At 35.6% G+C, this 25678-nt stretch overlaps 2 protein-coding genes across 2 annotated transcripts; both read left to right on the top strand.

The window, feature by feature from the left end:
* Positions 1-977: 977 nt before the first annotated feature.
* LOC128220023 (uncharacterized) lies at positions 978-13328 on the top strand. The gene is made up of 18 exons (XM_052928254.1): positions 978-1046; positions 1626-1695; positions 2712-2860; positions 3760-3890; positions 4770-4899; positions 5115-5183; positions 5875-5993; positions 6549-6630; positions 6879-7046; positions 7709-7795; positions 8059-8153; positions 8491-8592; positions 9047-9107; positions 9605-9709; positions 10642-10706; positions 10931-11002; positions 11297-11466; positions 11618-13328. The coding sequence occupies exons 2-18, from the start codon at positions 1641-1643 to the stop codon at positions 11809-11811; spliced, it is 1854 nt and encodes a 617-aa protein (XP_052784214.1). The 5' UTR covers positions 978-1046; positions 1626-1640; the 3' UTR covers positions 11812-13328.
* Positions 13329-22829: 9501 nt separating this feature from the next.
* LOC128219470 (tenascin-X-like) lies at positions 22830-24414 on the top strand. Its single transcript, XM_052927281.1, has 2 exons — positions 22830-23204; positions 23959-24414. Exons 1-2 carry the CDS (start codon positions 22830-22832, stop codon positions 24412-24414), a joined length of 831 nt encoding a protein of 276 aa, XP_052783241.1.
* The last annotated feature ends 1264 nt before the right edge of the window (positions 24415-25678 follow it).

The following is a 25678-nucleotide window of genomic DNA, read 5'->3' as shown; positions in this document are numbered from 1 at the left end:
ATTTAACTTGTTTGAGCTCGGGAACACATTGAAAACCCTGACAAATAGAGATTATTCACAAGGCCGAGCAGGTTTACGTGTTTTAGCTCTCAATCAAAATGACGCCAGTACTTACGTGAAAAACTAAGTCTGCCGGTCCGAATACGAGAGGTTCATTCAATCGACTATACAAATTGTCAGTGGTGGATGTTTGATCGTACACTCAAACATTTATCCATTCAAGAATAAACTCCGGAATAAAGCCTTGTTTACGTCGGAAAAATAAGCGTGTTATGTGTAAAACTTATCATGAACTGAATATTTGCGGCTTTGATCTGTACATAATATGTAAACTTAAATTAAAATGTTAACGTATTGTTTTACATATCTGAAACAGGTCTTCTGAGACAACATTTCTTCGTCAGAGAAAATGACACTATGGCGGCTCGAATGCATCACAGACATACCATTATGAATCGGATTATATTTCTAAACGATCAAATTTGTATGCTACCATTTTCCTTTAGCACTTTCAGTTCTTTGATTTGTGTATAGGATGTTACAAATATTACAATGTAAATATCAATGGAGAGTTTAATACAATATTTAAGAAGTTTAGGCCACGAGTAAAACCAACCATAGTTCTTCCAAAAACATCACATCAAATACCCAGTATTTTTTAAGTAAACATAATATGTATAATATCGAATATTATATTGTTGAAGTGGAAATCATAATGGACTAGAAATTCAGTTATATTCAATAAATGTATTTGATAATGCAATTTACTGTGTTCTTCACTAGGCACGTCCTATTTATTTTAAACTTATCAATTTATTTAAATGAGATGCAATAAATGCATGCTTTTATTGCCAATGAATAAAATGCATAATAATTATGAATGGATCTTATGTCTACACTACAATGTGATAGCTTAACTGCGATCATGTTACGCTATACCCCAATGTTTACGACACACTTAAGCGTTACGGGTTAAGAAAAGCGATTCATATTAAAACTATCATCTGATAAGTCGGGATTATATTTGATTTTGGCGAAAGTTTAAGGTTTGTTCGAGCTTAAATTATATCTTTTGAAAATGCAATTAATTCCATGTTTTAAAAAGTGTCGAACTTTTGCTAAGAACGTCACTTTTTCTTCATTTTTTGACAATTTGACAAATATTAATAATGTGTTTTCGCTTAATTATAATGATGAAGTGAGTAAGTTTCTGTTTAATAAAAAAATATACTAGAATAATAATTCAATATTAAACTTACATTGACAAAATGTGATATACTAGCATGTCTATTTTCTTTCTTTCTTTTTCTTTTCTTTGAATTAATGGAAAACTGTTTGTTCACCGTTTAAAGCGATGCAGTATGAAATTTTTATGCCTGTATACATGTTACTTTGCACGTTTTGTATATGTTTTTGTACTTCCTGTTTGAATAAAAAAATGTCCATGAAAGAAAGAGAAGAAAGTCAAATAATTAATTTTCATCACATCCTTCGCCTTCATGTTATGAACTTATTTACTTCCTGTACTATTTTATAGGGTTTGAAATTGAAACGAACTTACTTGTAAGTTGAAAAATATTAGTTTGTTCCCTATTCCTTAGAAATTTCACTAATATCCATTGAAGGTACAAGGGGACGAAATGCGTATACTTAACTTGACGTTGATCGTTTTCGGACTTCCTACGTTAATTCATGGTAAATACATTTTCATTTAAATATTTTAAACCTCAATTGATGTAATAGTATATATGTTTTGCACTTTATCAACATGCAATGACATGATCGACACCATGTATGTCAAAAGGACATCACAGGCAGTCGCGGTTAGAGTGATAGCTTTTATAATCTTAGCCGATATTTATTTTCATGAATTGGATAGAATGTTAAGAGCTCATAAAATTTAGATTTTAAAAATAACAAATACAGCATTAAAAGTGAAAAGTGACAAGTATTTTAACACAATTAAATCTGTTTATGCTTATATAGGTTAACTTGATGTAAAACAAAGCTGGCGAATTAAACGCCTCATATCACGCTGACTCGGCATTAACTGTAATTAGTCATTCTCTGTGCACTGCATCATTTTTAAACTTCTAAAGTCTCATATGTTATGAACACTGCAAACAAAATATTTAAATTGAAAGGGTTGAAAGCCGTTTTTGATGCGCATGCGATCTGTCTTTTGTTTTCGTAATTTCTTTGTGATGTTTATACGTGTGAGTATCTTTTCTTTTTTTGGGCCCTTGCCCTGGCCTCTAAACAGGATTTATTTTAAATCTTTCTCATACCGGATATGTCTTTGTATCTTTCATTGCATTATTGTAAAATACAAAAAGTAGTTTCGGTCCTTTGATTAGGTGATTGATATGCCTGACAACGCATCGATTGTCAATTTTAAACTAGTAAAGAATTATCACTTAGCTTTTACAACATTCCATATACATGTTAAACTTAGCTGCAGCAAACAGTATGCAATTTCAATTATTTTTGTTTATCCAAGTTTGATATTGAATTTGTACAATTCAAATCAAGCAACGTCATATGTCGGATGTCAAATGTGCAACATAAAGATAAACTTTAGCTTTACGTATATGTTTTCACCAGATAAAAAAACAGTTTTGATAAGTATATATCAAGAGTTACGACAAAATAGGTACAACAAAGTTACAATACACCTATCCGATGTCATATCAGGCATGCTCATTTACCAGGAACTGCTGAACAAGACCTCAAGAAACTCGAGGAGGATTTCTGGTCATGGCGCATGCGCAACAACCCTTCAACGTCTACGTTCCAGGGACTTGGCAAATACGATGATCTTATGGAATCCTACAATATAACAACGTTCGAAACAAGACGAGTACGTTCATATTTCAGTCAGGATTTAAGTATAACTTATATGCAGCCAATTGAAAAACAAGTTATCCACCAGTTATGTGTTTGGTTAGTTTGCAGATTTAAGTGATCTGATAGGTTAGTATTTTTATTGGATTAATATCGACCAACCAATTCACATTTGTTAACATGTAAGTAACATTTACACTTTTGGAGTGCTTCCTTAGATGAAAATAAATTGTCAATTGCAATCATATTCCGATTTACATGTTAACTTGTGTAAGAAGACCTCTGATAGTACAACACGACATGTGCTTGGTAAATGACGTTTTATCTCAGTAGAATGTATATGACATCGATTAAACAAGAGACGTCATTGGCACTGCTGCTGTTCAAACAAGCGAATTTATACTACGTTAGATTGACTTTAAAACGTTATAGTCAGCGTAGAGTGGCGCTATCATAGAGAAAAATCGCATTTACTGATTGTTTATCTGTTTATTAAAACATTTGGACAGTGCTCGAATAATCACGAAGTATTTCTCTGACGATGAACTGACCAAATGGTTTTTATATACCGATGAGCCACAATTTTAATATTTATTGAATCCTTGAATAAAACGGCGTGTAATTTGCATATTGAACCATCCTTGAATTATCAATTGATCACTCAAGCTTACACATAAAAGCAACTTAAACAAAATGCATTGCACTCTTCCGTATACTAAACTTACTTGTACTATTATCCATATATTCAAATATTACATTTCGGTAGTGAACGTATCTATAACATATTCAATAAACAATACAAAAGGATAATGTATATTGATATAAACAAATAGGTACGCTTTAAGAGATAAAAAGGTTGTTAACTAAACATGAATCTGAATAAAGAACATATCAGAATTTAAGATTTCTTTTCAGATTGATACCGAAGCTTTTCGAAATCGACTTTTGCTTATCTCACGAGTCGATCTTGACCCTAGTGGCAAGGTAAACTATGACATCTTAAATGACACCCTTGAAACATTTCTGGAGGGAAACAAGTGGGCAGAGTGAGTTATGATCCATTGTAAACCTTATATTATCTGTTCATTTATGATCACATTGACATACTTCTTATCGGAAGATATACGGTCACCCAATTGTTTAATATTGCAATAAATATTTGGTCGTACATGGTTAGAGTTGCTCGAGTAGATACATTTCTTTTCCTGATATTTTATGAGGTAGAACTTAAATATATTTGAATGGGTGTTGCAATGAGCATGTATAGTTACTGTACAATAATCTTATGTTACACATTAGTTTAATGACAATAAGACTGTAGACTATGTACGACTCTTGATATATATTTTTTTCTAAATGCCCCTAAATGCGCATCCGATGCAGGGGCTGCGGGGTTCGGCTGAGGCATTTATAAATTTATTAGAAATATTATTTATTAAAGTATTTATAAAAGAAATACGTATAACAGCCTATTGGATATGTTATGTTTTTCAAAACGTGTTCATTTTTTTTTAAATTTGTTTGTTGGAATATAATTGTTAAATGTCATACAGCAACTGTGGAACATAGTTCTATAATTGCAAGCTTAGAACCGTTCACATAACCTTGCTTTTCCTACGCACTTCGAAAAAAAGAGAAATATTTCTGTCATAATTTCTAATACTTGACCGGATCGAGTATTTCAACTTCAAGTTTGCCATTGTTTCAAGTGATTCGTTCATGTGAGATATCACAAAAATAAAGTTCGATGTATTATCCTGTATAACTGCAAGTTACTAGACTGAACAATCACACTGATTTGCAAATCCAAATATAATTGGCTATTTTCTATTACCTGTTGCTTCAGTATTATCCTTAAGTTGTTGTTTTTGTACTGTTTTCCAAAATAAATGTAATTATTAAAGTATATATTACATACATCGCAGGTATGGAGCATTAAGTCCCATCAGTTTTCTGGGTGGAATTCAGCTTTACTATGGACCATATTTCTCCTATGGGAGCTCTCGTGGTGATTTCGAGAATTACATTGCCAGATTGCGCGCCGTACAAACACAGGTAACATTTTTTGATCCACGGATGTGAATTGTAGGTTTCAATTCAAGCAGCATTTAGAATGTTTGCATTTTTAAATTTGACATCACAAATGCAGATTCAACCAAATTGTTAAAAAAACTCCAACAAGACGTGTTTCAAAACTATTTACTGGCGATTATTTAATCCATTAATCGCAGTCTTGAGTAAAATGATTTGTTGATGTTTTTCTTTCAAAGGTAAATGAAATCAAGGAACTCGGGCGAAGAGCTATTGCCTTGAACAGGACGTTGCATAATGTTTCAATGGTAAGTTTATTTTGAGCATTTTGAACTCCGGAACTGGTAGTTAATAATCGACTTTAAAGGAACTAGACACCAGATGATACAACTGCAATCTACCACGTAAATTATATTTACTTTAAAATAAGCGTCGGTATACGTACCTGTACTTATCAAGTGACTTTCACATGCTAAATCTACACACTATTAACTGAGAAACCATTATGCGCTGTTTTTTAAAGGGTCAACTCAGCTAAGAAAACAGCGTCAAACTATCCTTTTAATCGTGTAGAATGACATTCATACTAGCTCGTATTGACAAGTCTATGCTAGTTGTGAGGAAATACTGTATTTGTCGATTTTGGAAGCATCTGGTGTCTAGTCCCTTTAAATACAAATAAATCTAGTAGGCCGTTTGTAATATTCATTGGCAATTGCCCCACCGATTCACCGAGAATGACCCTCCCTTGTTCCTTTTTTTCTTTTAGGTGTAAGCAATCTTTAATAATTTAACATATATGTTTGCGTTATATTGTTTAGTGCATATCTTACTTAGAAAAAAAATTACCGATCGACCAACTGAACAAGAATCTTTTTATCTATCGTAAAGATGATCATAGCATTCCTTTCGTGAACAAATCCTATCAATATTATTTCTATTTATACATCATGTACGTGCCATGAGTTCATCAAATTGACAAAGTGTCGTACTTTGTAGGCAAAGGTCCCAGGTCAAATTGATCGACTTATTTTTGATCATCCAGAGAATTCCTCATATTTCCTGATTTTTGGCGACGAATTGTATAACAACTCGAATATTCAAAATCAAACTGAAAAGTAAGTAAACATTAATTCTTCTACATATATCCTGTATTTAAAACAAACATATTGAAAAAGGCTTCTCTTTTGTTGACAGACATGTGGTCATATTTGTTATAATAATAAATGTCTTCACAATACAATACACCACAACTAAAAATATATTTTCATCAACAAAGTTCTTTTCAATATAGAGTATAACTGGATATTCTCGACAGCAAAATTGTTACGGTGTATTATCGCTGAAAAATGCCATAACAAACATGCCACTGTTGACACATACCTTGGCTGATATATGCTTTGCCAACCACATGCCTTTGTTGTAAATGCATTATCAAATATGCTGACATACGCCTCGACAACACATGCATTGACAAGTTGCCTTGCCAAAACATGCCTTGAACACATGCCATACATTAAAAAACATGATTAAAGTATGCCTTGTCTATCTGAAAAACTGTCCTGACTTCAACTTACCTAACTACTCTAAAACTACTGAGGTAAAAAGTTCCGTTCAAAACAAGAATAAGAATATAATTATACCATATTATACAAAATGTGTTCATTTTTCAGAGATGAAATAAAAAGTCGAGGAAGTAAAGCAGTGGTAGCTTACATGGATGCAATGACGGACCTGAAAACATTCATAACAGATGTAATGCTATTTTACATATTCCCATGTCATACATATAATAACACACCTGAATGTACTTCTGTGCATTGTTAAAAAGCCAATCCACGATTAAATATAACACACTCGGATAATATGAATGCTCTTCTACATAACGGATTGCTAAGTATTACATTTGTTCAAATCCGTTATTCAGAACTAAAACAAACTCATTTGTTTACTTATATTTTGCCAATTATCGATTTTGCCTAACGTGTTGCCTTTACGAATAGGAGTATATGCCCGCTGCTCGCTCGCAATGGGGAGTGTATGCTTGGGACTCCAGTAATAACTACTACAGGGCATGTCTCAAATGGCATCTCTCGTTTGAGATGTCCCCTGAAGATGTTCATAATCTTGGCATTCAGGAAGTCGACAAAATTACGACTGCTATGCATAAGGTAAGAAATAGTATATTTAGTAGATTTCCGAAAAGTGTAGAAGCCTTTATCTTTAGTTTGTGGTGCTATTGCCGCCTCGTCGTCCAAGATGTTGTTAGTTCTTCTTGAGCATTCGGAACTTTGACCCAAAGCGTAAAAGGTATACAAAACAATACATGAATACAACCACAGGCGGCCAATTATTTAAAAAAAGAGGGGTTGGAATTTTGAATAACCTACGTCTGATCACCTAAAAGCAAAAAGTATATGGTTTAAAAGAGTTCTTTGTGGCTTGCGTTTCTCCTCAAAGCATGTTGACAGTTGAGTCTGAAATAGTGCATTTTGGTCGTAATTAATTCAAGGGTTGTAATGATAAAATAAATCAGCAAGTTACTGCCTATTTAACAATCTTGAACACTATCCAAACGGATCATCAATATTGTATAAGTCACCGCATTGGAGCAGTGAAAATATTAAAGCTTTGTTAAAGCTCCGTTTACTAGCGCTAAAATGCACACCTGTTCGACCATTTAATACCAACGGAATAATCACATAAAGGTCACCGGAAAGGTCATCGAAAACAAAGTATTCTCGAGGGCCTGACTCTACACATCAGTTCAATATATCTCTTCGATGTTAAATTGCATTCAAAAATATAACACACTACTTTGTTTTTTTTTAAGATCTTAGACAAGCAAGACTTCAAAGGGACAGTTTCTGATTTTTTCAAGAGTCTGGAAAACGACACAAGAGCTTTTTCTGACAACCAGGTATGAAAAGACTATCAAAACATACATAACTATACTCGTAGCTATACGCCCAGCGGTGAATTTGAATATTTAGCCAAATCAATATTAACGATGTTAAAGAAGCAATAAAGATAGATATCATAAAACTTGTTTGTATGTATTTCATAATAAATCGTCCTGCAATATTTTATTATCAATGATATGTTTTATCCATATCTTAGAGTGATTGAGACATTTTTAAGGGCAGTGAAACATGTAACTGTCACAAAATGTTTCTTTTGCAGACCTACATTTTGCAGTTTTACAATGACACAGTCTTCAAGAGGATAAATCCTAAACTTGGCAAACTGTTTAAGGACATCCCAGATGTTCCTCTTGAGTAAGGCAATACAATATTCGATCTTAAATCACTGATGAAATTGTTTTAAATTGACTCAATAAACAATTTCATGTCATCGGTGATTATTTGTTTTGCGCTTTGTTAAAATTGAGTCATTTTTATTTGAAGATGCACCCTTAATCTCAAATAAGATGTACCACAGTTAATACGATTGTTTTAACTTAGCCGAAAGGAGAAAAGCATATCGAAAAAAGTGTTTCTTATGAAGGATACTGTGTTTTATCTGAAAGAAAGCTGCAGATAGCATGGTAACTACAATATTTTACTAGGTTGATAGCAAACTGTTTAATCAAAATCAAATGCAAAATTGTAACAGAATAAAAGCCTCTTCCTCCGACGGACTTGGTGGTGGCTACTCATCGGCGTCCGAAACCTCTCCTGGTAGATTCACCATTAACCTCTTCCGACCAAAGGAAGTGTGAGTATCAAGCGTAACGACTCTCATTTACTCTTGAAATAATTTTATTTTATCTATACAATGAATTTATATATGTTTTTTTATAAATAAAATGTGTTTTTATTCCCCCCCCCCAAAAAAAAAGAGGTGTCTGCTCAGTAAAAATCACAAACTTCTTATACAATTTTTAGTAGATAAAGCGTAAAATTCTTAAACGTTATGATAATAAATTATCAACAGCGTTCACATTATTTGCACAAAAAAGTCCACATAATAAATTATGTATCATCATGTTTTATAAGCTTGGATTATGTCTGCTCATAGAATGTCTCAAGCATAAATAAAGTATTTTTAAAAGTTTCTCAAAACTTAAAAAAATATGTTGTGCGCTCTTATTTGCTTTATTGTTTTCAAGAAAATGTAATAATTCACTCTTTAACTATTAACTCCTAAATCATTCTCTCCACATAACCAGACCTTTGTTTGAGGCTATGGCACTGTCCCTACATGAGGCAAACCCGGGACACCACATGCAAGTAAGTTTGTTTTTATTCAATTAATCAGTTTATCTAAATTATCTTTCTATCAATACGATGAAAAAAGCAGATTCGAAATAATGACCGAATACCCTGTAATACTTACAAAACTATTTATGAGGGTTGTTCGGTTCGCGCAGTTGTACGCGCAATCGCTTCTAACCAAGTCGACCCGGGTGAGTTCGTGAGTTTGGTTGGTGGTCGCCAAGCAAGACAAGTGGGTTTTTTCCGGGTTCTCCGGTTCCCATCACAACACATGACCACCCTCTGTCAACGAGAGTGATTAATATAAGATACAATTACTTGTTTCACAATCGTTGTAAAAATGAATATTGTTTAAACCAAAGCGCATAAGCAGACACTACAACTAATGTTAGTACGAGTAAGACAAACAATTTTTATATCATGTGTGTGTAAACAATTATAGAAACACTTGTGATGCGTTGTTATCCTCAGTTCTCACATTTACATATACATATGATTGTTTTTCACTACAGCATAGTTATTCAATGAAAGCAGATTTACCGGACTTTCGACGAGACCCGATGTTGTCTTTCTACAACATTCCAAACTGGTTTCCATATTATTCTTCATATCAAGAGGTAATTTAATTTATAACATGATAGCAATACATGCTACCTGTTACATTCAATATATAATTATGTTGTTTAAAAATGTATTTCGAATAGACATAATGAATAAAATAACTGTTCCGTCTAAGGAACCATGCCTCTTTGTTTCTGAAAAATATGTATTCATTCATGCAATATTTGTAAGCTATGGGTTATATGCATGTAGCTATTTTGGGAACATTTTCAATAACGTTAAAGTGAGCTGCAAAAGCCCTGAACTTATATATCATTTAGACAAATAATCTACCAAATATTCGATTAAACTGTTGACATTAGATGACTTTTTAACTTTAACATACAATTTTTCCACTCTTGTTGACAGTCTTTGGAAATCACATAACCTTATGAACTACTACTACAATAGTATGAATAGACAAAGCATATTACTCTGAATTTTCCATTTTGCAAACATTATGTGGTCCAAGTTTGATGTGAGCCTTGAACACCTATAGTCGGATATGAACGTATTCGAACGCCCTACATTTTGCAGGCATCCGTAGATGTTTATGACCAAGAAAAGGTGTATTATTTCATGCATCCACAGTCCGCTAACGCGTCTTTATTTGCATTTGTGCATTCAGAACAGATGGAGACTCACTTAATCTATATCAGTTCGTCGAAAACGACAACATATTTGAGCCGTATGGAGTCGGGCAATGAATGTTTAATTTAACTGAGCAAAAGTGGTTTCGCATTCATACAAGGCGTTCTGATGCTTACGGCAGTTTGAAATATAATTCAATATTGTCCCTGGAACATGATTTAATGCAAACTTAAGCATCGTCAATTTTGGGTAAATTAAACATCATATGTTTTAATGCAAGTCAAAGATTCCACGTTTCGCTTGCTATTGACTAGAAGATTTTGCCCACGTATTACTAGCTGACGTTCTTCTTCTTCAGGGCTGGGGTTTGTATTCGGAATATCTTGGAGAAGAACTGGGACTGTATGAAGATGACTACGAGATGTAAGAGTAATCCCCTTACTTGTAATTTCATTTTGAAGAAAGAAAACAGCCGAATATGAACAAATTAAAAATGTCCTTTAAACAACAACAAAAGAATATAACATCGGTGATTAACAATACAAACAATTTTCGAAGTAAATTACTCAAATATATTACAAAATCTGTTATAATGTCTTTACTTTTTTTAATTTTCAATGTTTTTTTCTTTCTGCTTCCCCCACCAGGATGGGTAGGTACAGTTACGACATTTTGCGAGCATGTCGGCTTGTAGTGGATACTGGCCTTCATTACTACCGGTAAGCATTGAATTTATTCTTACTGAGTCATTGTTGTACTCCAAATGAAATATAAACAAAATACAATATAAAAAATAAAAAGTTAGTTAAACTAGCGGTTATATGTCTGCCTACTATTTTTGCTCAACATCAAGAAATGCATTGTATATAACAAATATTGGTCCTTGGTAGCGAATATGAGAATATTAAAAGCATAAACAACCGACATTACTAGTCAAGGCATTTAGTATTAAGCCAGAAACTATCTTTATGAATAATTACATTATCAAGTATGTTTCATAATCATTTCAACAGGTGGTCACGTGAGGAAGCAATAACATACCTGCAAAACTATACTGCAATGGCATATGGTAGCGCAGCCAATGAAATCGACCGTTACATTACGTGGCCTGGCCAGGCATGCGCTTACAAAGTTGGGGAAATAAAGATCCGAGAACTTCGGAAACATGCAGAGGATGAATTAGGTGAATGTTTTTTTCCGTTTTAAAATCAGAGTATTACATTTAATTTGATTACGCGTGATGAATTGTTTAAACTTAAAGTGTATTGGTAGAATTGTTCAATTTCTGTAGTTAAAGCAACACTTTATATGCTTTATTTTATTTTGATTTTCAGGCTCAAGATTTAACATACAAGAGTTCCATCTACAAGTACTGGAGAACGGCGCCATGCCAATGAGTGTATTGGAATCTCTTATAAAACGCTGGATACAGGACATCAAGTCTGAAACAAGCGCAGGCGTAATAAACACCAGCAATTTGTTGACTTTGTCGGCATTTTATTTATCTTATATCATTTTGTTTAAATAAGCGTCTCTCTGAATATGTTTAAAGGAATTTTCTCCATACGTATGCGGACAGCTTTTATATGAAATCCATTGACAGATATAGTTTGAATAACTTGAACAGTAATCGTTTGAAAATAATGCTGAATAGTGTATTCAATGTTTATATGAGGGCCTTAATTTGAAAGGATTTGAATGTGAAAGTATGTACTTCACATAATTCAGACCATCGAGTATAAATTGTTTCTTTCGAAGGCGGAAAACATAGATTAATACATATAAGCAACGTTATAATTTTAATGTATGTTTTTTTTCTATTAAAAGCTACGTGGCCAATAATTCCCAAGCAACAACTCGGCCATTTATTGAAAGTTTCGGGTAGGCTTTAAAATTACAAAAATGTAATGAGGCCAAGTACCATAACGCTAAGTAGACCCATTCGATAGCGTTAACAATGCACTGAAATAAATGATTTTGATTCGTGTCTTAATTACGCTTTGAAGTAACTTACACTTGAACTTTCAGGACCGGTAAATTGTCAATTACTTATCCTTCCTAAAGCATGAAATATTTCCCTTGACTTTTGAATACACATACACTACGTCTTCAATAAGAGCACCGCCATGATGAACTATCTTAACGATCCGTCATATCTGATTGTTAAATGGCCGCGAATTGATTCCCAACTTAAAAAGCGCCAAAATATCGCATTGCATGCTGGACGATTTCCAGCGTATCACATGACCGTAAAATTTAACAGCCTTTTCGCGGGTATTTTGGCACATCTTTTAAATGTGGAATCTGTGGCCACGTAGCTATTTATAGAAAATCACATTTATAAAGATTATTTTTATCAGTACACAAATCATGTTTTTCTTTTTTTCTTTTTATCATTAAAGTCAAATGAGTACAACATAGAACTGCATTATACACGATACGTTTCTTCTGTGCATCACTCAATGGTTTCAGTCTTCAGAGTATTTACATTGTGTTAGTATTCCATACAACTGATTAACACAAACGCTAGGCCCATATTCGAAGACAATCAGGAATACCGTCAAGAAATTAATGCCAAAGTTTGAACTTGAATTAATATGAACAAATTTTGGAACGAATTTGTCGAACAATGTTCAACCTTTACTGGAATGATAAACTCGCGTTGGGGTGCAATAGATTGCATCACATTCACCTCGCCATCTTTGACGGCAAGTCAGACAATGGTGCCACTTCATTGTAGTTCATCGCTTCAAATAAGCCGATCAGAGCAAACTATTTCGCGTTCTGTCATATTTATCTTTGCCTTTGTGACTGAATAGCTTCATAGATTGGGCTATTTACAATACTTCATGATCTTCTCAGCAGAGTTTCACCGATAAAATTAAAAGCGGCACTTTGAAAAATAATCATTTAATTTGTAATTCATTAGCTATTAAACACATATTATAACCTATATTATACTATATACCTATTATGTGTTGTTCCCAATCCAAAATTATGTAGAACAAGGCCTAGGTGTAAAGAAGTATGTTGTTGATTATTTAGAGTGCTTACAACACATTTCATTTCATTAATCAAGTATTCTGTCTTTTGTTGTTTTGCGACGTTTCGTGTCAGGCCCCGTGCCTTCTTCTCCCCCGCTCCCCCTCCCCACTCCGTTATTGTGTTAGGTCCTGAACCTTTATATCTCCAAGTTAATATATTATGTCCTGAACCTTCCTCTTCCCTCAGTTAATGTGTTACGCCCTGAACCTTCCTCTTGCCCTGTTAATTTGTAAGGCCCTGAGCCTTGCTCTGCCCGCAATTAATGTATAAGGCCCATTACCTTCTTCCCCCGTTATGTGTTATGCCCCTAACCTTCCTCTTCCCATCGTTAATCTGTTTGGTCATAAACCTTCCTCTCCCCTGTAAATGTGTTAGCCCCTAACTCTTCATCTCCCCCGTAATGCGTTAGGCCCTGAACCTTCTTCCTCCCCGTTAATGTGTAAGCCCTGAACCTTCATCTCCCCAGGTAAAGGTATAGGGCCCTGAGCCTTCATCTACCTCCGTTAGTGTTTGAGGCCTTTATCCTTCATCCCTCCGTTAATGTGTTCCAATTACCCAGTTTAATTGTCGGTGTATCCTCCTAGATGCAAATCAATTTTTATACTCGACTAACACAATGCACAATTTACATTATTCCAGCGTATAGCATGCAAAAGACTTGCGATAACCGTCGATGTCCGTGTAAGGAAAGAAACACATGAGCTTATATGCTTGCATTTGTTATTTTTGAATCAATGTGCCCACTCTATTTCTTTACCGCATATATCTGCGGCACGAACGGGTGAGTGTTGATTCTCGTTTAAATATGGTCATCAAGCGGGCCATGAGATTTGCTACTAGAGGATAATCAACTGTTACAGTATAGTAAAATAAAGTTCTATGGCGATAATTATAAAAACTTAAGGATTATGCGTTTTGAAGCCCGGGTTGGATACGATTGTCAGGTTTGCATCCCGCCTACGGAACGCTTCATTCTTATTTAAGCCAGGAAAATAAAAATGGCTACCTGCAAACCATCTGATGCAATATTTGTTACAAATTATGTGTAAGCAAAACTATCGTGTACTGCTTAAAGATAGACTATAGCATAATTTGACCTTATCCAAATAGTTCATTTTTAACAATGAAATATGAGAAAAGAAAAACGGTCGTTGTAATCTTTTGGTTTGGAAGACCTATATCGATTTGTCAATTCGTCCATACAAATTTACAAATTGACGGTCGTTGCTATTTAAGAAAATTCATGAAGAAATTCTGTTTACTGACACTATGCCATGGTAGCTCTGCAAGCGCATAAATTGTTACTTTTGAACAAATTCTTGCAAACATATTTCCTTTGTACTTCTTACAATTATATTAGTTTTCCTAAAGCATAACTTATTTTTACTAGTCCAGAAAGACATTAATGAGACTTTGACTATTGATATAATCAACTGTTGAGTGAAACGAATTAAAACGAAAGAAGAGCCGATAATGTGCCAAATATCAGAAGAGAGTTAAGTAAGGCTACCCAATATTGACGTTAAGTAAGGCTACCCAATATTGACATCAGATTTGTGTTTGTTAATTGAGTTGCCCAAGGTGTCATGACGGTGAAAATTAGGAGTGGTCGTTCAGAACAGATGTATAAAATGAACCAAAGTTGAAAATGGAATGTTATGCATTTTCTTAATTAAAATTAGGTGTGGCCTCAAGAATAATATGCCTCTGAGCATGACGCTTTTCAAAGAATCATTTTGAATTGTTTTTCTATTACTTTAAAGCTGCACTCTCACAGATTTACCGTTTTCACAACTTTTTTTATTTTTTGTCTTGGAAAAAGAAAAATTTTGCGTAAATATCTGCAAACCAATGATAAAAGATTGCTGACAAAGATCAGACCGCAGATTTGCAGATTTCTGTTCGAAAATCAATGTTTTATGACTTCAACCATTAATAACGGTTTAAGAAAAATGCATAAAATATTAATATTTGAACTTAAATATAAATATCTGCGATCTAATTTTTGTCAGCAGTCTTTTATAACTGGTTTCAATGGAATTTCGCAAAAATTGGCTCGTTCCGAGACAAAAAATAAAAAAAGTTGTGAAAACGTTCAATCTGTGAGAGTGCAGCTTTAAAATGTAATATTCCACATAAAAAATCAGAAGCGTTTAAAGGTCACTCAGCAATAAACACATTCAAATACGACATATTTAAATTCCAAGGCTTAATGCTACTATGTGACTTTTGATTGGGGCTCATGTTTTTAACTTTGATTTTTTTTTTATAAATTTGGGAAAAATTGTGAGATTACGGCCATACAGAGAAGTTAAATTCCCAGCAAACTCCTGTTCCAGTGAACTCGTGTTTGACTTACCGTTCCAAGGCGGTAATCCTATTAAGTTTCGGTAGTGCAATTTAATGCGTGTGTGGTTTGTTTTTGTGTTTGTTTATGTATGTGTTTGAGTGTTGAATTAATTGTCGTTTTGGACCCTTGCCTTGTGCCTCTTAAAAGGGTTTAGGTTTAAATTTTCGACTACTGGGCATGTCCCTGAGGTTTCATCGTTTAATTGTTGAAATTCTTGTTGGACTTATCAATTGACCGAACACTTAACCGTTCGTTGACTACTTAAACCTCATGTTAAACTTTGTGGGTTATGCCAGCAATGTTAATTGTTGATTTCAATTAAGACAAATAACTTCTTCATACGAATATAATATTGAGAAAACTAAGAATTTTGTAATCACAATATCATCCCATTTTAATTGTTTTTAAAATGACCAGCAGACCCTGGTCATAGCCAATGACTTTGGAATTTAACCTCATAAACTTTTGTTAAAAATTAAAAACATGACCTAAGGAGGGGTTTGTGTCTTCTCTTACAAAGAGTATTGTAATAATGATAATTATTAAAAAACCGAGTAGTTGCAGTTAACATATTTGTTATTTTGAGAGCATTCATAATGTGGAAGGTTCTTGCTGTGTTTTTTGTTGTTGTTTGTGGAACAAACGCATGGCATGACGTCGTTGATATAAGTATGAATGTTTAAGTTACTTTATATTAATAGACTCAGCGTTCATGTTGTAAAATATAATAAACAATGACAATCTTTACTGAAAAATGCTATGCATATGAATTAGTATAATCTTTTTTTCTTTTTTTTTAAGAACCGTGTATTACTAAGCAAATGAAATCAATATTTTGTAATACTTTTGTTGTCTTTATAACGGTTTATTATAATTATTTTTGAAACTATTGGTCAAACAAACTTCTGATTTAAGAGGCGCAATGTGTCAGTCACTGATATAAATATAGTGCAAATAACTCACATTTAAATATTACTATTTATTATTGCTTATTTTGTTTACTTGCAATGAATCTATAATTGTAACGGTTATATTGTCCCACCTGTCTTAACTATTTAGGATTTCACATATGTTTTAACTTTTACAGAGTAACCCTGTATCAACAGCTTTATATTTCCATTTGTCTATCCAAGGTGGCTATGTTTCCCTACTGTGCCAAGTTTGCGGCCGAGTCAGGGAACTGCACAAACAATCCCCCACGCTGCTGCTACAGTAAGTAATGAGCATTATACCAAAGAACAAAGGTTTTAACCTTGCTGTTTTAGAGAGGACTATTTACAAAGTATTCACTGTATATAAAAAACAGGGACCGCTAGAATTGGGCCACATTTCTACCGTGGGGCCATAATTTGAACACTCAAGGGTCAATTTGGACTAGCATACACGAAAAATGCGAGCAAAATTTAAATTGTGCGAGTGACTTTTTACTAAGCTCGCCAAATTCTCTTCGAGTGGATATTTTTATTCGCAGGTCGAAAATTGAACACTTAATTGTTTGACTAGGCTTTTTATTTACCGGATACATTGTATAAGCTAGGCACGCACTGGTAATGTATGCGAGTGCACTGTTATAGTCATGATGTAATGGTTCCGCTTTGCTAATAGCTGATTGCAGCTCTCCAGTCTCCACATCATGCTCGTATTGAGTTTTCCCACGCATATATCAGATTTCGAAGGTTAATTTAAGGATGGTTATTCACACGAGTACACCGGTCAGTGGTGGATTAGGCCTCTAGAACGTTTGATAAACCCATTCAATAACCATCTTAGTGAATATTTTCAACTTAGTGAGAATTACATAATTTTTGACATCAGTTTGAAATACCCACTACTTTTCATCAGATTTATTCATATGCATACATTGTTTAGACCATTTTCTTTCTTATTTTTATATTCTTGGTGTCCAATTATTGTTTGTTTGTTTTTGAAATCTTTACTAAAATGCTTATTGAATAGAGCCCCAGGTGTATACAAAAGCAATGATGTAAAACCGAGTGACCATTTGGTACGACTGGGGACAAAAAAAAAACACTTAGGTATTCATTTTTTATGGATGCATACTTACAGTGAAGCTGCAGCCTTTGTTTGGTAATGATATTTGATGTCATCACAACTCACATTGCCATTTTACGAGGAAGCACACGAACAAATATGTGATTTCATGATACAGCTAAAGTCTAGTCATGTGACTGATTCAGAACACTACCAGTCGGTCTGGCTAGCCTCGGACATAGCTAATATGTCATACGATGACTGCACTAATACACGAATTGATAATGCCAAATGCAACTTTTGGAAATATAATAACGTCTACTTTTTATTAAAATGAAGGGTACTTAAATAATTTATGGCCACTGACCCATTTTACACATCGTACATACACCAATGTCATACGCCAGTAGTATGTTCGTGATATTAAAGGGACTGTTTCACAGATTGGCACCAAAAAAGTTTTTTTTCTGTAACGAATCTCAGGACAATTATCTAATAGAATGTGTAACGCTTTGATATCATAATTGTAAAAAAGTACCAAAATGTAAACAAAATTGTGTCGGCGACCGGGTTCGAACCCGCGTCGCCAAAATTAAACTTCTTAAGCGTCTTACTGACTGAGCTACAAAGGCTTATTCTAATCGAGTGACATAATTAAGCTATACTCCTACCTCGGTTATATCACGTGACAACACCGACTAGCCAGTCACACATAAGGAATGAATTCTACATGGTAGATATACCCAGTATTCTTTTTAATGGAAAAATACGAAATAACTGCTAAACTTAAATAAATTGTAAACCATGTGGTACTTCAGTTAGTAAGTTTCTATGCATTGTACACATCAATGCCAAGTTTATGTCAGTTTTCGACAATTTTCTTTTCTCTCTCGCTATTTTATCATACGTGAGACAGCCCCTTTAATGTTAGAAATGTTAGGAGACCTATTACTTATTACATGTAAACATTGGTCCTATATAAGCAATGTTTGACTATGAGGCTGGTCCCTGTAGCTTTTTGTGTATTATTGTATTGTTTAACAGTTTATCTTAGTTCTACATGACAATTCTTTATAGAATTGTTTAAGTTTTTACTTGTAGTTTTGTCTCATTAAATACTTCGCATCCTAGCATAGTCTTGGCATTCAAAGAAAACAAGTTTATGAGCCTGAATCACACATTATATATATTATCGAAGTATGTCCATTTAAGTTTGATAAAAATATATACAATAATTTATAATTTGATAAGAATTTTAGAAAATTCTTGGGGCTCTTTTTCTCTTTCCTGTTTGAATAAAACTTTATTCAAAAATGTGCAAAACGGGAATTGACATAGATGATTGTACAAGTACTGGCCGTGTTTTTTAGGTTGATGGCCACGGGTGTGTTGGTGTGTTGATGAACCGGCCAGTTGTTCGTCATGGTGGACAAAGGTGGAGGTGACCGGCGTGTGTCAAACATGTGATAACCGTGAGTTGCTGTTCTTTAATCACGTCATTGACCATTGCTCTCTGTCCAAACAACTGTTGTTTATTTCAAAAAAGTTGTTATACAAACCAGATTGAGTTGTGCACCAGGTAGTTTGAGTTGCTGGGTATACCGTCAACCTTGAGTTGTGCCGTCAATATTCAATCAGATTTTGAGATGTAAATGTGTACATGTTCAAATGACTTTGAGAGGTACAATCCTCGGATTATAGAACATTCCCGTTTTTGTCGAGATATTGGGGGCTTAAAATCACGCTCTTACGTGTGATAGCTGTCGGTCTTTTAGACGTTCATAGTGGCCACGGATCTATGATACACCGTGATTTGATCAATGGATTTAGCGTATTAATTTAAATAACGCATTCTTGACAAACCTTTGCTAGCCATATAAGAGCACAAGTCCTTTCAGTGAATTAAAATACACCTATTCTGTTTAACGGCATAATATTTTCATAAAACTCGACAACCACCACATATATTTGAAAGAAACAAAAACTTTTGCACAAATACTTTTGTAACATCATAATTCTATCTCTATTCTCTTATATTTTGCTAGGTTGTAAGTGTGATACAGATTGTGATGACAACACGTATTACTCTGTGGAGAGCGGCACCTGCAGCCAATCCGCTCAGTTTCGTGATGGTAAGAATTGTGTCAGAGCAGATAGTGTGTGTATACCACGTGACAAATTGCGTCATATATGATCGTCGAAAAGCAACATTTCTCTTAGAATGAAGACTTAACAAAAACAAAGAAACAAAGGGCAGTTCATGCCGCTTAAAGAGTCCCGCCTTTGTTTTATAACCGGAGTTGATTAGGTGTTTAGTTTCACAACCACTTCGACAAACCTGTTTCCAAAATAATGTTTTGACAGTGCTCCGTCAGACGGCCGCTTTGTAAAAAGGTTTGTCGAATGGTAAAAAAAAACTGAACTCTCAACTAAACTCTGGTAAAACAACGAATGCGGGGCTCTGTAAGCGGCGTAGGATGTGTTATGTTTCACTTAAAATGTTAAATAACTAGTAAAGTTATAAATGAATGTTTATGTGACGACAAATGTATTTGCGTATTATACAAACATTAATGAAGTCCAATGGACTGGGTCTATTTTCACTATCGTATTGAGTCTGAGTTTAAGACTAAGTATCAGAAAACTGAATTATTAAGTGTTTAATAAATGAACAATATAACTAATTTTGACAGAAATATGTAAGCCTGTATGTAAAAAGGATTACTGGTAACACATGTATCATATTTCCACATATGATAGCATTTTCACAGCAAAATTAAATTAAGCATTTCTGAGTGTAAGTCTCAAACTCAAGCCGATAGCGAATAGGGCCCAGTGACCATGGTTACGAACAGTTGCTTGTCTGAGTCCAGACTCAGGTTCAAGACGATAGTGAGTACGGGCCCAGGGTCCATGGTATCGAATAGTTTCATGTCTGAGTACAGACTCAGGCTGAAGGCAATAGTGAGTACGGGCCCTGGGACCATAGTTACGAACAGTTGCAAGTCTGAGTCCAGACTTTGGCTCAGGACGATAGTGATTACTGGCCCAGGGACCATGGTTACGAACAGTTTCATGTCTGAGTACAGACTCAAGCTGAAGGCGATAGTGAGTACGGCCCTGGGACCATAGTTACGAACAATTGCAAGTCCAGACTTTGGCTCAGGACGATAGTTAGTACGAGCCCAGGGACGATGATTAAGAATATATTCAAGTCTGAGTCAGACTCAGAATTACTCTTTTATCAAATTAAAAAAAATCTTCGTTCCATTCGTTTTGCAGAAATGAACTCATCGTACAAATTCAAAAAGTTAAAAAAATCATCAAAATGTTATCGTCCATATTCATTTAGAAGGAAAATACAATGAAAATGAAGATTTGCAGTTTTGCCACTTAATTCTGAACTCAGACTTAAGACTGTTCGAAATTACAGCCCAAGATGTTTTTAATACTCAGAATACTTATTATGCATTCCAGACGACTCCAGCTATTGCTACTGTTCTGCTATTGGAGGATGTCGAAAAGGTTACACTAAGAGCGGCCCCTGCAAGAAATGTTGTCACAAAGACGAGGACCAGGATCATGACGAATCTTAAACTGCCTGCTTGTCTTGATATCAACATACAATGCATAGTAAAATGATGGAAATTAATTACCATTGAAAAAGAGCGTTTTACATGCTGTTCTCTGATATACTCTGCCAGTGTGTGTATACCACGTTATAAAATGGTCAAGAAACAAAAAAGTTATCTTTCTTTAAAGTCATCATTCGAAGCAAAACATTGCCTTCCGGCGTAGCATTTATGACGTAATTTTATCACGTGGTATATACACACTGTCAGCGAAGTGTGTTTGTAAATCACATCTTCAAAGCACGTTCATTTAAAACCGAAAAACGATGTAAATTCGGATTTTAATTTCAGCGAAGTTTGTCCTTTAAAATTAGGCGTTTTTATGTGGTAAGTGTACTCCCATTGCTAGCGATATTTCGATGGGTCGCCTTTTCATTTAAGCGAGCATGACCCGTTTCCGAAGTCGGCTTCCGTAAATTTGACATGAACCTCGTTTATATATATACAGCTTTTTTATTTTATGTTGAGTTGAAAGACATTTGATTTCAGTAGTCGCAATTAGATGGCACATTTACAGTAAACAGTTCTTGCATGGGCTTTTGTGTAACAGTCAAAACTGTGGTCCCGAGGTGGAGGGATGGCTTCTGAACTGTTGTCCCTTGGCCGAAAAGCCGAGGGCAACAGTTCAGAATGTCATCCCCGATACCGATAGTCGAAAAACACTAAATTTGAACATAAATAGACCATATTTTACTATGGGAATTCATTTAACAGGGTGAGGAATCACGTGACATTTAAGGGTTCTCACATGGGTCACCAAGGGTCACAACCGATGTAGACAAACAGTAAAGTGACGATAATTTCAAAATAACTGTTTTGACATAAAATATATAAGACTATGGAATTTTCAGCTTCTCTACGAGTGAAAGATTTAAGATTTGTTTGTATTTTAAGGATGCAATTATTGGTTAAAATTTCAGCGTTGCATCGTTCTACATTATTTCGTCAAGTTGACATTTTGGCTATGGATTGCATCATTAAAATACAAGGAACTCAAAATATTTCTCACGTATAGAAGCAAAAAAAGGCGTTGTTTTTATAGGCTAAGACATTTTTTCAATTTTTTTTTCGTATTATATATACTTTGTGTATAATTCCTTAAATAGCAAGCATGGTTGTTGCACTGAATAGAGGGTTTCACTAGCGGATCGAGGGGAGGGGCACCCGGCGCGAGTCCCCCCCCCTTAAATCGTCCAAGTTTACTTTTTATTTCAATATACGAGAAAAAAGTAATAAAATACTCCTAAAATGCACCATTTCGGAAAAGATAGTATTAAAATTTTGTTGGGGGAGTATCTCCTTCCGCCCTGCCAACACCTTAACCAAATAGGTTTCGATTCTGATGCCGGGCACAAGTCAAGCGGTTACGCCCCTAAGTTACGCCACTTCTTACGTTGAAATCGAGAACTGCCCCCGGATTTTAAGATAAGCACAAAATAATACAATATCCGAACGCTTAGCAACAGTGTGCTGGGCGTGGAAGGGGAGAGGGAGAGATGTGTTGGGCATGGAGGGGGAGAGGGAGAGATGTGTTGGGCGTGGATAGGGAGAGGGAGAGATGTGTTGGGCATGGAGGGGAGAGGGAGTGGTGTGCTGGGCATGGAGGGGGGAAGGAAGAGATGTGTTGGGCATGGATGGGGAGAGGGAGTGGTGTGCTGGGCATGGAGAGGAAAAGGGAGAGATGTGTTGGGCATGGATGGTGAGAGGGAGAGATGTGTTGGGCATGGAGGGGGAGAGGGAGAGGTGTGTTGGGCATGGATGTGGAGAGGAAGAGATGTGTTGGGCGTGGAGGGTGAGAGGGAGTGGTGTGTTGGGCGTGGAGGGGGAGAGGGAGAGATGTGTTGGGCGTGGAGGGGGAAAGGGAGAGATGTGTTGGGCATGGAGAATGAGAGGGAGAGATGTGTTGGGCGTGGAGGGTGAGAGGGAGAGGTGTGTTGGGAAACAGTGGATCCAGATCTTTAGGAGCTGTTCATAAAACAAAAGAGCAAATGACACTTCCGGGCGAGAGACGAAGAGTGGATTTACTAATAAAAAGTCAGTATGGCTCGTTATTTTACCTTACATCTCGATTATTAGAGCTTATTTAAGAAATCGGGGAATGCAGTAACATTAAATATCACACATAGTTTTGTTATTTTGTAAGAATATTGTGTATGGAGTAATAAGAACAATTCTCCCATCGAACACATGCATGTTTACAAACGAAAGCAGAAAACTTCCATCAATTTTCAGCTAAATTTCAGTGAAGAAACTTACATTTATTATTACACCAGTATTATCTAGTGCTTTTATTCTGTCGGTTGTTGCACTGAATAGAGGGTTTCACCAGCGGATCGAGGGGAGGGGCACCCGGCGCGAGTCCCCCCCCCTTAAATCGTCCAAGTTTACTTTTTATTTCAATATACGAGAAAAAAGTAATAAAATACTCCAAAAATGCACCATTTCGGAAAAAATAGTATTAAAATTTTGTTGGGGGAGTATCTCCTTCCGCCCTGCCAACACCTTAACCAAATAGGTTTCGATTCTGATGCCGGGCACAAGTCAAGCGGTTACGCCCCTAAGTTACGCCACTTCTTACGTTGAAATCGAGAACTGTCCCCGGATTTTAAGATAAGCACAAAATAATACAATATCCGAACGCTTACACTCACTTCAGTCCAAACAGTGTGCTGGGCGTGGAAGGGGAGAGGGAGAGATGTGTTGGGCATGGAGGGGGAGAGGGAGAGATGTGTTGGGCGTGGATAGGGAGAGGGAGAGATGTGTTGGGCATGGAGGGGAGAGGGAGTGGTGTGCTGGGCATGGAGGGGGAAAGGAAGAGATGTGTTGGGCATTGATGGGGAGAGGGAGTGGTGTGCTGGGCATGGAGAGGGAAAGGGAGAGGTGTGTTGGGCATGGATGTGGAGAGGAAGAGATGTGTTGGGCGTGGAGGGTGAGAAGGAGTGGTGTGTTGGGCGTGGAGGGGGAGAGGGAGAGATGTGTTGGGCGTGGAGGGGGGAAGGGAGAGATGTGTTTGGCATGGAGGATGAGAGGGAGAGATGTGTTGGACGTGGAGGGTGAGAGGGAGAGGTGTGTTGGGAAACAGTGGATCCAGATCTTTAGGAGCTGTTCATAAAACAAAAGAGCAAATGACACTTCCGGGCGAGAGACGAAGAGTGGATTTACTTATAAAAAGTCAGTATGGCTCGTTATTTTACCTTACATCTCGATTATTAGAGCTTATTTAAGAAATCGGGGAATGCAGTAACATTAAATGTCACACATAGTTTTGTTATTTTGTAAGAATATTGTGTATGGAGTAATAAGAACAATTCTCCCATCGAACACATGCATGTTTACAAACGAAAGCAGAAAACTTCCATCAATTTTCAGCTAAATTTCAGTGAAGAAACTTACATTTATTATTACACCAGTATTATCTAGTGCTTTTATTCTGTCGGAAATGAATAAGACCGCTTGTTTAAATAAGGATATAAGCATGTTTATTCTCCTTTTCTGGGTAGAGCTGGAGCCAAAAGTCATGAATCTTGTACCAAAGCGTGGAGACTGAGCCGAATTACATTTGAAGATTAAACATACTCATATTGCACTGCTTTCCCCAATCTCTCAAATCGTGATATTAGGGTGTGATCGAACCCGCAACCATTTTTTGTGAAAGATAGGTTACATATCTAAATCAACTTTAACACAAAGACAAAATCAACAACACATTTTATTAATGGTTAATAAATGTTTTTTTTTATCGTATTCTTAAAACAAATATACGGGTAAGGAAACACAGTATTTCCTTCAAATGTTTTTGTTTCAAAGTGCATGTAAACAACAGTTCGCGAAACAATGTTAACAACATGTTGGTTCCCGGATAACTGTAAATCCTCCACCATCTCCTCGGCCATTGCCTGTTCTTCCGCCGCTTCCGCTACTGCTGAACAGCAGGATAGGCGTTGCCAGAAATAACGCAAGTAGGGGCACTACAATGATATTAAGACGAGGAAAATAAATGAAAATATTTACATTCACCTAGTCCTTTGTATAGATAAAACTTTACTTTCATATTGTTTAACACGGAAGGAGTAATGACGTCATTGTTTACTTCAATATTGCGCATCGATTGGATTTGCGCGACGTCATTTAACCAATATATGTACGATGTTACATAGATCATCTGTTAATATAGCGCTTCATGGAATTTGCTCGCTTGCCCTACTGCGTTCAAACAGCATAAACGCAATAAAAATGCGAGCAATCCTTTAATGAAATGGTTTGTTCGTCCGACTGAGACGGACTAAAAAGATGAGTGTTCATAAAACAACTTTAACAACAATATTTATATGAAAAACTACAGAAACAAGCTCAGTAGTCAAAAGTTTGAACATAAC

Source organism: Mya arenaria, chromosome 15, assembly GCF_026914265.1.
Source record: "Mya arenaria isolate MELC-2E11 chromosome 15, ASM2691426v1".
Lineage (NCBI taxonomy): Eukaryota > Metazoa > Mollusca > Bivalvia > Myida > Myidae > Mya > Mya arenaria.
The sequence above is the reverse complement of the archived record's forward strand: the minus strand, read 5'-3'. Positions and strand labels throughout refer to the sequence as shown.